Below are 15,420 nucleotides of genomic sequence, written 5' to 3'. Positions count from 1 at the left end.
ATTTTTTAAAGCAACTCGCCAGAATATGAAAATACTTTTTGTCTTATGTGCTTTCTTGTCTTTCTGCTTTTGGGGGGATTTATTTTGAGTCTCTACACTGATTCCGCCCGTGTGGAAACTGAGAGGCGTCAGAGCGGCTGCCAGGGAGGCGGGGCGGAGTAGAGACGTCATCGCACGGGGCGGAGGAGACGTTTGTGACCTGAGGCTCCTCGTGCGGCGACGCGGGTCGCATCTCTCAGAAGCAGCGTGACTTCCACCCGCCTTCCTCTGCCCCTGGCTGTCTTACCACGTAGAATCCCGCGCGGAGATGGCAGACGATCTGGGAGACGAGTGGTGGAAGAACCAGCCGGCCGGAGCTGCCAGCAACTCAGGTACCGACTCTGCCCGCGCTCCAGCGGGGCCTCCCTCTCCCCGCCTCCGCGCTCCCGGGCGCCTCAGCCCTGTCAGCCTCTGACTGTCACCGCGTGTGGCCCCCGCGGGGCTGCGCTCCACTGAGGCAGCGCTTGATGGTGTCTGAGAAGGTGGTGCGACTGGCTTGTTAACAGGTGGAATAGACAAGTGTGACATTTCATCATCTACCCGTTAGTCAGAAAGGATCCTTTTCCAATCTTTATTTTTATTTTACTTATTTCTTAAAGGGGGGGGGCAGTTTTCATGAAGACGGGCAGGTTAGGGTTAGGGTTAAGGATAATTCTTGAGCTAGTTTCAGACTGCTTCAGCTCGAATCGCGACTCCAGCTTTCTGATACTGTCCTCTCTCTCTCTCTCTCTCTCTCTCTCTCTCTCTCTTTTGTAAAGTAGGATACTAATTATACCTGCTTCATAAGGGTGATGAGAAGGTTAAATGAAGATAATATAAAGTGAAGCACTTCGACACTGGTTGGTAACTAATATATGGACGGTAGACGTGAGCTGTACTTTTCTTGCTATCGTTCCTGTATTATGTAATTTCGGTTATATGACTTGAAAGGAGATGTTGAGAGGTTGTGTTTGAATTCACCCATTATACAGATGAGAAACATGAGATCTAAAGATGTCAAGTAACTTGGCAACTTCATTTAACTAGTCCGTGTCTGAAATAAGATTACAATTCAGTTAACAGCACAATTCGTTGTTTACTAACCTGTCTTATATGTACCCATTGAGGACCCAGAGGGCATTTTACCCTTAGTAGAGTAGCATTAAATGACTCTCTATCCCTGATTGGCCTTGAACTTTTCAAGTCCCATAAGGCTAAATATGCAATTATCATTTTTATCACTCTTAAAGTATACCTTTTTTTTTTTTTTAAAGATTTATTTATTTATGCATACAAGAGCTGGGCACAGGCCTGAAGTGGGGCCGGGGTGTGTGTGTGTGTGTGTGAGAGGATTCACCCGAGACAGAGTGGGGAGCAGAACAGGCAGATCCACTGAAATACTGCTGAGGGGAGCAGCAGGCGAGACAGGAGAGGTCTGCTGCGCCATGTGGGTTGCTCCCTGGCCGGCTAGGGATGGAACTTGTGGTGTAGAGGCTGCGGATTGCTTCATAGTGTGGTGCTTAACCCCTTGCGCCACTAGGGCTCAAAAGTATACTTAAAGTATACTTCTTTTCTCTACTACAGTCTAAGATTTTTGAGAACAAAACCAAAGATCTGATTCATATCTATAGGCCACAGGACCCTACACATGATTGACATTTGATGCATATTTACTGGCAAACATTAAACTTGAAATAAGAGTTGCAAAATGTCTTATAAGAACAACAAAATACTATTTTGGCATTGCTCTCAGAGGGTAACCTTCAGGTACAAACTGAGTAGACATCATCTTTAAAAAGACAGCCAATATACAGCTTTTTGGACTAAACAGCCTCATGCTTTTGCAACTTTGTTTCTAGAAAATATATCTTTATGTCTGAAGAGTCATATTTTTCTTTACAGGCGGTAGTGTTCCATGTTTACTTTAATAATTTCCCCTTCTTCCACACAGGTTTTAAACCCTATATTTTATTGAAGGATAGAGGCTATTCAAGAAATGTTTCAATTCCTTTTGAATGGTGAAGGGGATTTTAAATCTTGGTTCTAATCCTGCATTTTAGCCCTTCCAGCAGTGTGTGTTCAAATTAGTTTCACCCTCTGGGAGGAAATCAACATTGAATATCTATTAAATGTGCCAACTGTTTTCATAAGTGCAAATTCATTTAATCTATAGTTTTCTTAAAAGGTGTTACCTTCATTTTTATAGATGACAAGCTGAGGGAAACTAATGTCCTTAGGAACACACAAGGAAGTGGTCTGGGAAGAGGTTACTCAAGTGTACTTGTGTTTCAGTCACACTCACTAGCAATAGATGGTTTTATTGGGCCTCAGTATCATGGTCTATAAAAGGAGGTATCCTTAGAGATCGCTGCTTAAAGGTTCTACCAACCAACAGGTCTAAATGTTGAATTTGGGAGAACTTTTTAAAGTGCTAGAGCTTCCTTCATCCAGGTTGCCAGGATTCCCAGATATTATGTTGGAGTCTCTCGGATTACCTTTCTCTTAGGTTCCTTCTAACTGTAAGACTAAACTTTGAAAACTACTAACATTTAATTTGTCAGACTTTTCCTTTGCTAACTGCTTTTAAGTAAAGTGAGCATCTAAGTGTCCTTGAGATTTATTCCGTTGATTGTTGATTGTTTACTGGTGATTTGCCTAACTAATTTGTATAACATTTCTAATGTGGATGAAATCACAGCTCTACCAGATAAGATCTTCCTGTGTTAAAATGTGTGTATTTTATTTTGAAGGCCAAAGGGGAAATGGTGCCATAAGGCAGAGAAAAGATAGTTGTGATGATGTCTTCCTTCCTGTTGTGTATTATGTTTCTTACCTTGAAAAATAACCATCTTATCACCTGTTCCTCATTCACATTGAGGGTGGGAAGATACAGCATTTTTGCCTTTTTTCACTAATGTTTATTGACTTTACACTGTGTATAACACTTGTGTAATGTATTCAGCTTTTTTTTTTTTTTTTGGTCTATCTAAGAAAAAGTACTATACTTTTGCTGTTCTCAGTGTCTTCTATGATGTAGTATATAATTCAGAGACAATTAATGAGGTTCTTGATCTATATATGGTCCTTTTGCGTAAATCTTATGGCTGGCTTTTCAATATCTGACATTTTGGTACTAGAATTCTAAATTACACTGGAGTCCAATGTGGAAATTGGCTCTTAGTTGGCATTTGGTAATTATTAGCTAAAGGAATGAATGCATGTTTGCTGGATGCTGCACATCTTTTGGTAATCTTTTGCATAGGTACATATAACTTCTCATACAATTTAAACATTTTTTTTTAAAGATTTATTTATTTACTTACACAAGCACTTGGTACAGTCAGAAGCGTGGGAGGGTGAGAGAATTCACCAGAGCCAGAGCAGGGAGCAGAGCAGGCAGAAGGACCAAAGTACACTGCTGAGGTGAGCAGTGGGCGGCAGGAGAGGTCTGCGCGCCATGTGGGACTCTCCTCCAGTGGCCGGGGAGCAGCTGGGGATCGAACCGGCGCTGCAGAGACTGCGGGCAGCTTTGCAACCCAGCACTCAACCGCTGCTCCACCAGGGAGGCCCAATTTAAACATTTTTAAGAGAGAAAGACCACATTTAAGATTTTTGTTAGGACTATCCTGGTCCATCTGGGATTTCTGGTCACACTATTGGTGTCATCATTGGTGGTGATTGGAGTCTTGGCCCAGGATAAGAGAACTGAGAGTTGACTCTGCTGAGGAGTGTGCAGACCCCTGAAGCAAAAGGGGTCTGCATGGAATCATATAATGACATCTATTATTTTGGAATTAGATTATTTTGGATTTTAGGAATCATATAATAACGTCTATTATTTTGTTTCATTTCATTCACTTATTTTCTTATCCTCTACCTACCTTAAACTATTTGAAGTGACTTATAGTAAACAGATGCAAGCAGCAGAATCATTGCAAAACATTAGTGCAAGAGTGAACAGATACAGTGCCTGAGATTTCATGCAGTTGACCAAACCAGGCACTTTCTCAGTATAAAACTGACAGAGTGTCACTCATAACATGGGTTTTGTGAATTATGGAACAGAGCTAAAAGAGTTTCTGCAATTGGAGGAGGTCACTTAGTCATTTGCTTGCTGGAGTGAATACTCATTGTTTTCCCTTTTTATTCCAGTAATATGCCATTAAATTACCAAGACAAATGTCCAGTAGTCTATATAAGTCTTGAGCTCCAGGGCTGCAGATACAGGATCAGGGCTGAAGGTAATAGATTTAGGAATGACTGGCACAGAGAGTTTTTAAAGAGGATATTTTTAGCAATTCAAGAAACTCTTAGTCCCCATTTCTTTTTCTGTGAGGGTGGTAAATTTTTTGTCATCTCAAATTTTATTGACTTGCCACTTCTTTACATAACTTTATGATTTTGAGAATACTATGTCAAACCTCCACATGTACATATGCCTCACTTTCCTCCACCCAGTTTCCAGTGCCACAACCCTGTCACCTGCCCTCCTCTGTCTCTTTCACCCTTTCCCCAACTTTTCTGGTAATCAGTATACATTTAACAAACTCTAAGAATTATTCTTGTTGTTTAGCGATTTTGTTTTTCTTTCGTTATTTATATTCTGCAAATGAGTGAAAACATCCAGTAATTGTCTTTCACTTTGATTTATTTCATGTAGCATAATCACTTCATGATCCATCCATTTTATACCCAAACATTCGTATTTCATCTTTTTAAAGAGCTGAGTGGCATTCCCTATTTCCTTTATCCAGTCTGTTGAAGAGTATTTAGAAACACATGGAAAAAGAAATAACAGAAAGATGAAACAAGCAAAAAAAAAAAAAGAAAAAATGGTAGTAAATAAGCCTCATTTATCCAGAATCTCCTTAAATGTGAATGATCTGAACTCACCAATTAAAAGACACAGAATGATAGGTTGGTTAAAGAGGTGTGATCTAGGTTTATTATGCAAACACAAACTCATTTCTGATTGAAAGATAAACATAGACATAAAATGAATGGCTGGAGCAAAGTATTTCAAGCCAGTAACACAGAAACAACACTGGAACTGATTTTCTCATATCTGATAAATTAGATTTTCATCCAAAAAGGGTAATTAGTGACAAAGACGGGTACTATATAATGGTCAAGGAGCTAATTCATCAAGAAAATATAACTGTCATCAATATTTGTGCCCAAAACAGTGCGCTCAAATATATAAACAATTACCAGCTCCCACTTCTTTGAGGAGGGGTTTTCTTATGCTGTCTTAGCTCAATCATTAATGCCATCTCTTACCAAGCATCTAATTAGAAAATTTAAGTATAAAGACATTACTCTGTATAGTGCAAGGAGATGGCTGCTAATACTACTGACTTTGTTGAGTGCTTACTATGGTCCAGACACAATTTTCATTGCTTATCTGTACTGGCTCATTTAATATTGACAAGTATACCATGAGGTAATTACTGCTATTATCTGATTTTATAGATGAGGAAATTAAGGCACTGAGTGGTTAATGCTATTCTGTTGGTAGTGAGTGGGTGGAGGTGGGATGCCTTTTCTTAACATTGAAACATCAGTTCACCAAAAGAGAAGCACTTCCTGGTCAAGCATCTAGTTGTTCTAGTGCTTTATTATGTTTTTGTAATTCTCAGCAGAGCCCTTATCACTGACTTTTTATTTTCCTTGTCAACTTACTGGTCTTCTCACACTGGAATGTAAACTCCATGTGAGCAGGAATTTGTTGCTCTTCTTTGCAGTATCCTTAGGGCCAAGAGTAGCATCTGGGTACATGGAAGACATCATAAAGTATTTGTTCACTAAGCCACATCATAGAGACCTCATCTAAAGGAACTTGATCTTCTAGAAGACAACTCGGGTAGTTTTGGCAGGTGTTCCCTTTCTTTTCTAAGAATACAGAAGTCCTTGTTTTACAACTTTGTCTAGTAACATTTTATTCTAACTATTTTTGGTTTTAGTTTTATAAATAATGCTTTTGAAAGGGAAAAATGGATTTTTGCTTGTAAATGGGTGAATAATTCCTATGAGTGATTAATTCTTTTTTTTTTTTTTTATAAATCATGGTGAACTTTTTTTTTAACACTTTTTTTTTTTTTAAGATTTATTTATTTATACAAGCATTGGGTACAGTCAGAAGTGACGGAGGGTGAGAGAATTCACCAGAGCCGAGAGCAGAAGAGGCAGACTGACGAAGAAGTACACTGCTGAGGGGAGCAGCGGGCGTGGCAGGAGAGGTCTGCTCGCCATGTGGCACCCTCGCTGGCGGCCGGGCATCTGTTATAGGACAGGGAGAGGGGCAGCCCAAACCCCGCAAACCTGCCTATTCTAAATGGGTTCTGCCATCCGCCGCATCAACACAAAACATGAGACTTTAATGAGAAGGAACTTTAATTAGGAAACAATACAGGAAAGGCAAAGAGTCTAGTTTCTAAATGAAGCACCCAAAGTTACCCCTCCCCTCGTGGGTAAGACTCCATCCATATGGGATCGGCCCAGAACAAGGCCCCAAAGCCTGCCACAAGTTTAAAGCATCTTCCAGTGGGGACCCACAGAAAAGGGTCAAAAACAACCAGACAAGCCCGGAAGGAAAAGAGCAAAATCAACATCAAGATAAAAGCTGCCACTGTCACCTCCCCACGGGTCTCACCCACATCTGTGTCACCCAGTCCACGACCAAAAGACAAGCAAAGTTTCTTCACGTGTCTCTAGGCTCCATGCGCCTCCTCCAGGTCTCCTGGCTCCATCCTACTTCCTTCCTCCCTCAGTCTCTTCTCCAGCTTCTCATCTTCCTGCTCAGCTCCACCCTCCCTTGGGTGGGGCAGGGAACCTCCCCCTTTCCTGGGGACCACCCTGTTACAATCCCCCCTTTTAATTTTTCCCAGCGCTCCACCGCTGCGCCACCAGGGGAGGCCCGAGTGATTAATTCTTACCGGTGACTTTTATCACCTAGAATCAATGTGATTGTTCATTTTGTTTGAGATTTTTGAAATGAACATTGTGAATTTTTTTGTTGTTGTGATATCATTTTATAGTATCGCTTCCAGATCACATTGCTTTATGTTGAATTCATTCTGGAAGTTATGAGTTAGGGGAACACCTTGAATCTTTTAAACTTGAATAAGTCTTTCCTACCTGCCTACCTCACCCCAGCCCTTGCTCACACTAAAGTTAGGCCTTTATAGTATTTACTTGCCCTATAGGCAGCCATGAATAGTAGGTACTGCAAAGCATTGCAACTACTTGTAAAAGTCAGACTTGGAATATTTACCATAGATGTTGTCAACACATATTTTTTTTCAAATTTCTTTATTTAGCTCTTATGCTTGATCCCATTTTAGACACAATAATGGAATTAAAAGAGAAGTATAACCTGTTCATATTATGGGATTTATACATTGATGTAGTTCAATCAAAATGAAGAAATTATATTTTAAGATACATATTTGGGGGAAAAAAACAAAAAACCCAACTGGGGCAGGATAAATTTTAAAAGGTAAGGGGAAGGAATGAGAGAAAGCTACATTATTAGTCATTTTTCTGTGCTTAAAGACTGTGTAACAAATGGACCCACAGATAACCTTTTGGATTAATTTTACTTTATACAATTTCCATGATTCTTACAAATGATAAAACAGGTTGTTCTTGATGACAATATGAACAATTACCACCAATTAATTATAAATTTACACATATTTCTCCAAATCACATGTACAGTATTTCAGCTACAATTTTGCTACATGTCTATATCTTTGTGGAAAAGTAGCAGGAATTTGGAAGGCCTAGAAATACTTCCTCAGATTCAACAATAACAATTGCATTGTTTGATGGCACAAATCCTTTGACCTGTTCTTGTCTGATAGTCTTTAGTTGAATATTTTAGTACATTTATAGAATTACAAATTTTACTAAATAAACCACAAACAGCTTAAAATATAGTTTCCCCATTTTCATCAGCATTTGTAGAGTATTTAAATTGCTACTATTGCTTTTAGAAATTAGTTGATTAAATTCTTCTTCAGGCTCATTCTTGAGTACCTTGTTAGTCTAGTTGACAGTAGACCAGAAGTCAGCAAACTTTTTTTGTATAAAACCACATGATAAATATTTTGGGCTTTGCCTGCCAGTCACTGTTGCAACTACTCAGTTTCTACCATTGTAATGTAGAAGCAGTCATAGACAATAAAAATATAAACAATTGAGTGTGGCTGTGTTCCAGTAAAACTTTATGAACAATGAAATTTGAGTTTCATGTAACGTTTACCTCACAAAATATTTCTCTTTTGATTTTTTTCAACAATTTAAGCTTGTAAAACCCTATTTTTAGTTGTACACTATGCAAAAACAGACAGTGGACTGAATTTGGCCATAGGCTACAGTCTACAGACCCCTTACCCAGTTTCAGTGTCAGAGCCTGAGCTTTGTACACATGTCCCTAATTGCAGGAATTTGAAAGATGCATCAAAATAATTGTGTTTTACATCAGTGGTTCCATTACTTGTCCATAATTATCAGTCATATATTAGAGCAATTACATTCCTGTTAAAATCAGATACCTGATTTTTTAAAAAGTTATAAGATTAGTTCAGAAACTGTTGAAGCTTAAATAAATGAAGTGCCAGGAAAGACTAGCATAAAAGTATCATGCTATTAAAAACTTTGTTACAAACTGGATTTTCATTCACTTGCATTTTTATCTGTTTCCTTTCAAAATTTAGCTTAAGTCATTCTAGAATTACTAGGATAGCTTCTTTTATTTTCACTGTTCTTTAGAGGGGCCACATTTCCGCAGAAAAAAGATTATGCCCAGGATGCAGAATTCTTGGCATATGCAAACTTGGCATAAACATGTACTTAAAGAGTCTTTTGGCATAGAAGAAAGTAATTTTGAAATCTTTGAAATCAGTTGTGTTATAGGTTAAACACCATTTTGTTGTATTCCCAGTTCTGAGTTATATATGCATTTTTATTTTATTACATATTGCTTAAAATAAGAATGCTTTTTGCTTGGTAATTCTTTTGTTAAAATATTCCTCTCATAAAAACTTTTTGTCTTAATAGGATTAGAATTTGTATTACCTTTAAAAGAGGGGTTTCTACAGCTTACCATAGAGTTGTTGCTTTTTTCCTCTCCCTTTTTATAATATTTTATATAATATCTTTTTTTTCTTGGAGTATTATTGATGCTTATTTTTCCTGTTTTCAGAGTTTTTTGACTCCACTATTGGGGAGCCAATGTTTTTTCTTACCATTAGCATGATTATCAGTGTTGAATGCCATCCAGCATTAACTGCTTTTCCTACCCTATCATACATTAACATCTCTTAGCACATTTTCTCACTAAGTCTTGACTGAGTGGCCCTTTCTCATTTACCCATCCTCTGCTCACTTAACATTACTGCTTATGTCAGCACAGTGCTAAGCACTCTGCACAATGGTCCTATTGTACCATGTGCCTGGTACTGCCCTGCACATCCCTTTGAACCATCTATATTATTTTTGGTGTCAGAGCTTTATCACCTTCTTTTTATAGTATGCTTCCTACCACTATTCTCTTATTGCCTTCTTTAATTTAGACTTTACCACATCAGGCTTTCAATTCACCTAATCCCTGGACCTTCTCCCTCTGCCACTTGCCTGTTGGGACTGCTGCATATCATCTCTCTCTTTGGCTTGCATAACGTACTATTGCCCAGACTTCCAAGTCCTCTTCCTCCTTGATTAGAGTGGACTCGGAGATATTTTGTACAGTGGCATCAATGAGTTGAGTCTGAATTGGCTGGCTTAGAGTGGAAAATAGCATCTCCCTAGCTCCTGCTCTGCTGGTTCCAACCCAGGACATCAAACTGAAACATTATTCTTAGCCATGAAGATTTCTCCTAGGATCATGCCTCCAGTTATTGCTGCAGGATCATAGAGAACAACAACAGGTTCGACTCCATATAGAATTGTTTTCTTCTTTTTTTGAGACTTTGTGAATATAACTGTTTCCTGCATCAGAAATGCCTTATTTATTTATTCATTTATTTATTTATACAAGCACTGGGTACAGTCAGAAGCGCAGGAGGGTGAGAGAATTCACCAGAGCCAGAGCGGGGAGCAGAGCAGGCAGAAGGACCAAAGTACACTGCTGAGGGGAGCAGTGGGCGGCAGGCGAGGTCTGCGCGCCATGTGGGACCCTCGCCTAGCAGCAGGGGATCGAACCAGCGCTGCAGAGGCTGTGGGCAGCCCAACGCTTAACCGCTGCGCCACCAGGGGAGGCCCAGAAATGCCTTATTTATCTTAAAACATCACTCTGTTACTCTGTCAGCGTTGAATTATTGACACAACTTTCTCCTGATTTAGTAGTGAAAAGTGAAAGGTACTTTGGGAAAGGTAATGCCCTAGTTTACTGTGTCCTCCCTTGTAGATAGACAGCTAATTGAATTCAGCGTTCTGAATTTGACACACTCTTGGGTTATCAGATTGGAAAAGACCTGAAAAATTTTTCTGCTCTCCTGTTTTACAGATGAGAAAATCAAGGTCTGAACTCATGAATGACAGGCTCACTCAAATAAGGGAAAAGCTAGGATTGGAATTTGAACTTCCTGATCCTAAGTTTTATGAATTGAATGACTATAATATTGATTCAGAGAAGAGATACTAAAAAAAGTCCTCTGAGATGATATTGTTGTCTTTTTGTGAAACACCTGTTGTACAGTGATTCTTATCTTCGTAAAAGATCTCAATATTTGTGATCTTTGGCTCTCACATGTTCTGATTGCTGTAGACAGCAATAGCACCTATCTAAAATGGTTGGCTGTAGAAGCCTAACGATATGATTCCTTGCCCAGATATATACAGGAGGATCAACTGATAGATTAGGTCAACCACACAAAGGTTGTGTTTAGCTATTACTCCTTTTATTGCTCTTTTTTTTAAGAATTACCACTTTTTTTTCCATTACTGGTCACAAAGAAGTCATTTTAATTGCCCTCCCATTTTGATGGAAATGATCTGACTTTCTTGAAGCTGATTAGGAATCTCACTGGTACAAATTCTTAGCAAAATATGACACAGAAAAGTTCTGTGGAGTGAAGAACTCCTGGGTTTACCAGAAGATTTTTGAACTATCCTAGTGAACTTCTCAGTCCTATCCCAGGCTAATGATTGTCTGTCTTTGGGTTGGGCTGCAAATGATTGATGAGAAGGATTTGGGATGTACATCTGGTCCTGTGTTTGTGTGTGTATGTGTGTATATACACAGGTAAAATAATTGTAGAGGTACCGCTCTTTCAGGATGATATTCACTAGGTCAGCAACCATTAGTCACTTTGCTGCTTTACCATTTCCTGGAGATTTCAGTCTTCTTCTTTGGCCTTCACTGGTGGCAGTCAACTTTCCACACATTTCTGTAAGTGAATGTATCCAGGAAGTGCACTGATGCGACTTACCTTTTCCCTCCCACATGAAGGAAAGTGTTGGAGGTGACAGTCCTTATGATGTGTAACTTCCCATAGCCAGTGTAGTGAATAAACTTATCTGTCGGCCCTGGGGAAGCTTTTGGGGAAAGCTTAATGATGCCTGTAGGTTTGGGTTTAGGGATCCGCGTTGGGATTCTCTGCTTGCATACCTCCTTGATCTTGAATTAAACAGAAGAACAAAAGGTACAATCAATGGTATAGTAGATGGGAAAGCAGATATTCTTCAGCTTTCCCTTTGAAAGTGCTAGCTTCTGGGGACACATCAGATTAAAGGTTGAAGAAAAAGATTTCAGAAAAGTAATTCTCACAACATGTGCTGTGCATAGCCAGGAATGCAAGCAAGGCTATTTGATTTAGCATTGTTTATGGCAATGAAAAATGGATACAGTTTAAGGTATCTGACAGTCAGGATAGAGTAAATGAGTTATGCTAAAATCACATGCAGATATTATTTTATCTTGAATCATAGTTAGGAAACTATATGAAAATATTCAGAAATGTCAAAGGCAGGATTAAAAACTATATACACAAGCTAAATATGTATTTCTGAAAAGAAAACATTAGAATATACAGCAGTGCTATCAGTAGTTAGCTCTGTTATAGTATTATAAGTTATACAACTCTAGTTATAGTAGAGTCATAGGTACTTTTCATTTTTCTTAAATTTTTTATATTCTCTACATTTTCAATAGTAAGTATATAATTAGAACAAACAACACTCAGTTATTTTAACATATAAGAAAAGAAGGAAACACTTTAGAGATAAAGACATTTCTGTGAACATTAACATGAATATATTGTCCAAACATTAACATTATATATTAACATGAATATATTGTCATAGTAGCTGCAGTTGAAATCTGTGGACTTATTCAAGTCACTGATATTATAACTATAACATTAATGTCAATAATAGCCTTTCTAAGATAGGCTTCTATGGTGTCCTTAAACTTTGTCAAAATTTACACTGGGGGCTTCCCTGGTGGCCTAGGGATTAAGTCTTCACGCTACTACTGCAAAGGCCCTCCTGCTGCAAAGTGTCCTGAGTTTGATCTCCGGCCAGGGAGATAACCCATGTGGTGCACCAGACCTCTCCTATCTCACCCGCTGCTCCCTTAGCAGTGTATATCAGTGGATCTACCTGTTGCTCCCCACTCTGTCTCTGGTGAATCCTCTCACCCCCCCACACCTCTGGCCTGCACCCCAGTTCTATGCAAAAATAAATAAAAATCTTACAACAAAGGAACAATTTTTAAAGAAAAGATTTAGAAGTTCTCCTATGTGGTATACAAAAATTTTATCTTAAGATCCTATTTAAATTGTGGATTTCCGGCCTTACCCCTAAAAATTACAATTCATTTATCTATGAAAGTGTACACGAACCCACATTTTTAAATTTAATTTAATTTTTATTATTTTTAATTTTTTAATTTTTTTTAAAGATTTATTTTTATAAAAGAATTGGGGTACAGGACAGAGATGTGGGGGGTGAGAGGATTCACCAGAGACAGCAGGGAACAGAACAGGCAGACTGACTGAAATACACTGCTGAGGGGACCAGTGGGTGAGACAGGAGAGGTCTGTCCCGCCATATGGATTTCTTCCTGGCTGGCTGGGAATGGAACTCGTGCTGCAGTGGCTGTGGATTGCTTCATAGGTTGCGTCTTCACTCCTGTGCCACTAGGGAGGCCCGAAACCCACATTTTAAGTAAATTATCAGTGATTCAACTGATGCAGGTGTTCAGCCTGCTACCCTTTGAGAAACACTGCATTAGTTGAACCTCCTTGTAGCTGTAAACTTTCAGTTTTCTTTCACCTGGAACTCTGGCCTGCCTGGGTGTGGATAGTTCAATACTGTGAAAAGCCAAGTTGTTACTTAGAAAAATGTTCATGAGAATCACCCCTGGGGCTTTTAAAACATGGAAGCTGCCCATATCCCATCTTGGAACATACAAGTTTGGATTTTCTAGGACTTGGGTAGGGATATATGAATTTACAATGAGCTCCACAGGTTATTTAGAACAGAAAACTCTCTGATAAATTAGTTGGCATGCAACACAATATTAATGGAACTTGTTTCTTTGAAGTGATACTAATTAATGTGTATTAATGAACACAGTGTGGGTGGTAGTCATAGGTAGGGCCACCTAAACAATGGGCTACCATTGTTTCTATTGATGCTTTCAGTTAATACTGTTTTCTTGAGAACCTTGGTTTCACTACACAGTTTTTGCCTCTTGATGGCAGCAAAGGCCCTGAATTTTATTAGGACAGCCCTAGATGTCATTCCCAAATCTTAAAAAAAAAATGATGCTGTGGTGGGTTTTTGTTTGTTTGTTTGGTTGGTTTTTGTTTTTTCAGTATGAATTTTATACTGAGACAAGTTTTAGAAAATGAGGTATGGAACTTTAAAATGTGTCACCTCTTGGATCCTTTTTATAGAATGTTATATCAGATACCTCCAAGAAAGTTTTATCCAAATTTGGAATGTTTATTGCAAGAGGAATCCATCCATATTGGCTCTTTTAAGACCACACAGTGATTATTCTACTCAGAGTTGGAGGCTCCTGGGTTTCATCAGAAAGCAGATGTTTTGGAGGAGATTAAGCGAATTGGAAAACTCATTCATAGAAAAAAGATTTTTTTGAGTTTAACTTAGTTCAACATGGAGATTGGGGTTTGGAATGGATTACAGATCTTAATGGATGCCTAGTTCACTGAGGCAGAGGCATTGGTTTTATCTAGGGATCAGCAGAAAGAAAAGAAATTGATGTGTAGAATGTATTCTTTCAATTCTAAAAATGTTGGCTTATTGGCCCATAGATTCTAAAAGGAAACCGGGCAGTCTTTAGGACTCTGAGGTTACAGCAAGTTACTAGCTGACTGTGGGCCTTAGTGACCAGAGAAGTACAGAAAGGTGAAAATGTTTTCATTTTGATTCAGCATCTTAGGACTATAGCCCAATTTCTACCTAATCCTTGTGTTTTTTCACATTAACATGGAGGGTAAACGTCTGAAAATTTACCAGAGCAAAATCAGCATTTACGGGAAAGCTATCAGAGCCTAATTGGACAGCTGGAGTCAGGTTATTTCCTTTTCCCTATGTAAAATTATTTTTTTTAAGTGTTTTGAACACTCTGGAGATGTATTGTGTAAGAAAGCATTAAGGTTCCCTCAGGAAAATTACTGACTCCAGGGAGAGCAGAGATGGCCTCACTATACTTTCAGTTCCAGAGGTTGAACATTAAAGACATCAGTTACCTCACATCATTCTGATTTGTGTTCACTAGGGTGGTGCGGGGGAGGGGGCAGCTTCGGTGACCCAGCCATGGAATGCGTGGTCAAGGCCATGTGTTATCAGAATGATAGGGTTTTGTGTTTTTGTTTTTAACTCTATTTAATGGGAAAGTAAAATAAGTAATGATGATGGATGCGGTGATGAAAAGGAGGAAATGCTCAACTGGAAAAAGAAATACCTATTATATTATTGGCTTCTTTTGTCTTTTGTATTGTTTGGTAAATCACTGCTAAATTGGTTTAAGAAAATAAAGGAAATAACAGATAATGAGTCTGGCAGCTAACCCAGAATTTTATATGCTGCCTTGGCTTTTTCTCTTGATTTTCTCAGAACTTCCTCATTTCACAATACAGCTTTATCAGTGAAGTTTTTACAGTTTTATATGGCAAGAGGTCCTTCAAAAGGAAACTCTATAGTTTAATTAGCTCATTTTTGTTAACCTCCTATGAGAGAATGTTTGGTTTTAAATAGAGTTCCTGTGCTATGATTTATATTAAAGAGTTGTCCAGTTTCTGAGGTGAAGGCTAGAGGAAATTAGTGCCTTTAATGTAACATGGTTTGTGGTTGTCCCTAGTCACCTTCCAATTTCTTTGGTAATTACACCATGGGCAGTGAGGGTGATTCAAGAATAAACATTTG

At 38.7% G+C, this 15,420-nt stretch overlaps 2 protein-coding genes across 5 annotated transcripts in view; one reads left to right on the top strand and one right to left on the bottom strand.

Moving 5' to 3' along the window:
- Positions 1-157: 157 nt before the first annotated feature.
- Positions 158-15,420, top strand: part of CMSS1 (cms1 ribosomal small subunit homolog) — a 346,374-nt gene continuing 331,111 nt past the window's right edge. The window contains exons 1-2 of one of the 4 annotated variants that reach the window (XM_054700667.1): positions 344-371; positions 801-878. Coding sequence is in view for 2 of the 4 variants with exons in the window: in XM_054700663.1 (XP_054556638.1) it covers positions 308-371 (64 nt within the window). In the remaining 2 variants the exon portion in view is untranslated. Of the gene's footprint in view, positions 372-800; positions 879-15,420 lie in introns of all 4 variants that reach the window. The other 3 variants (XM_054700663.1, XM_054700662.1, XM_054700666.1) reach the window with 3 other exon arrangements.
- Positions 11,435-15,420, bottom strand: part of FILIP1L (filamin A interacting protein 1 like) — a 90,212-nt gene continuing 86,226 nt past the window's right edge. Inside the window, exon 5 of the mRNA XM_054700660.1 lies at positions 11,435-11,641. Within this exon, the coding sequence (XP_054556635.1) occupies positions 11,450-11,641 (192 nt within the window). The 3' untranslated portion in view covers positions 11,435-11,449. The remainder of the gene's footprint in view (positions 11,642-15,420) is intronic.

The sequence above is a fragment of the Talpa occidentalis genome, unplaced genomic scaffold (assembly GCF_014898055.3).
Source record: "Talpa occidentalis isolate TD23 unplaced genomic scaffold, MPIMG_talOcc4v2.1 talOcc4.4, whole genome shotgun sequence".
Classification (NCBI taxonomy): Eukaryota; Metazoa; Chordata; class Mammalia; order Eulipotyphla; family Talpidae; genus Talpa; species Talpa occidentalis.
Note: the sequence above shows the minus strand (reverse complement) of the source record. Positions and strands in the feature narration are given on the sequence as shown.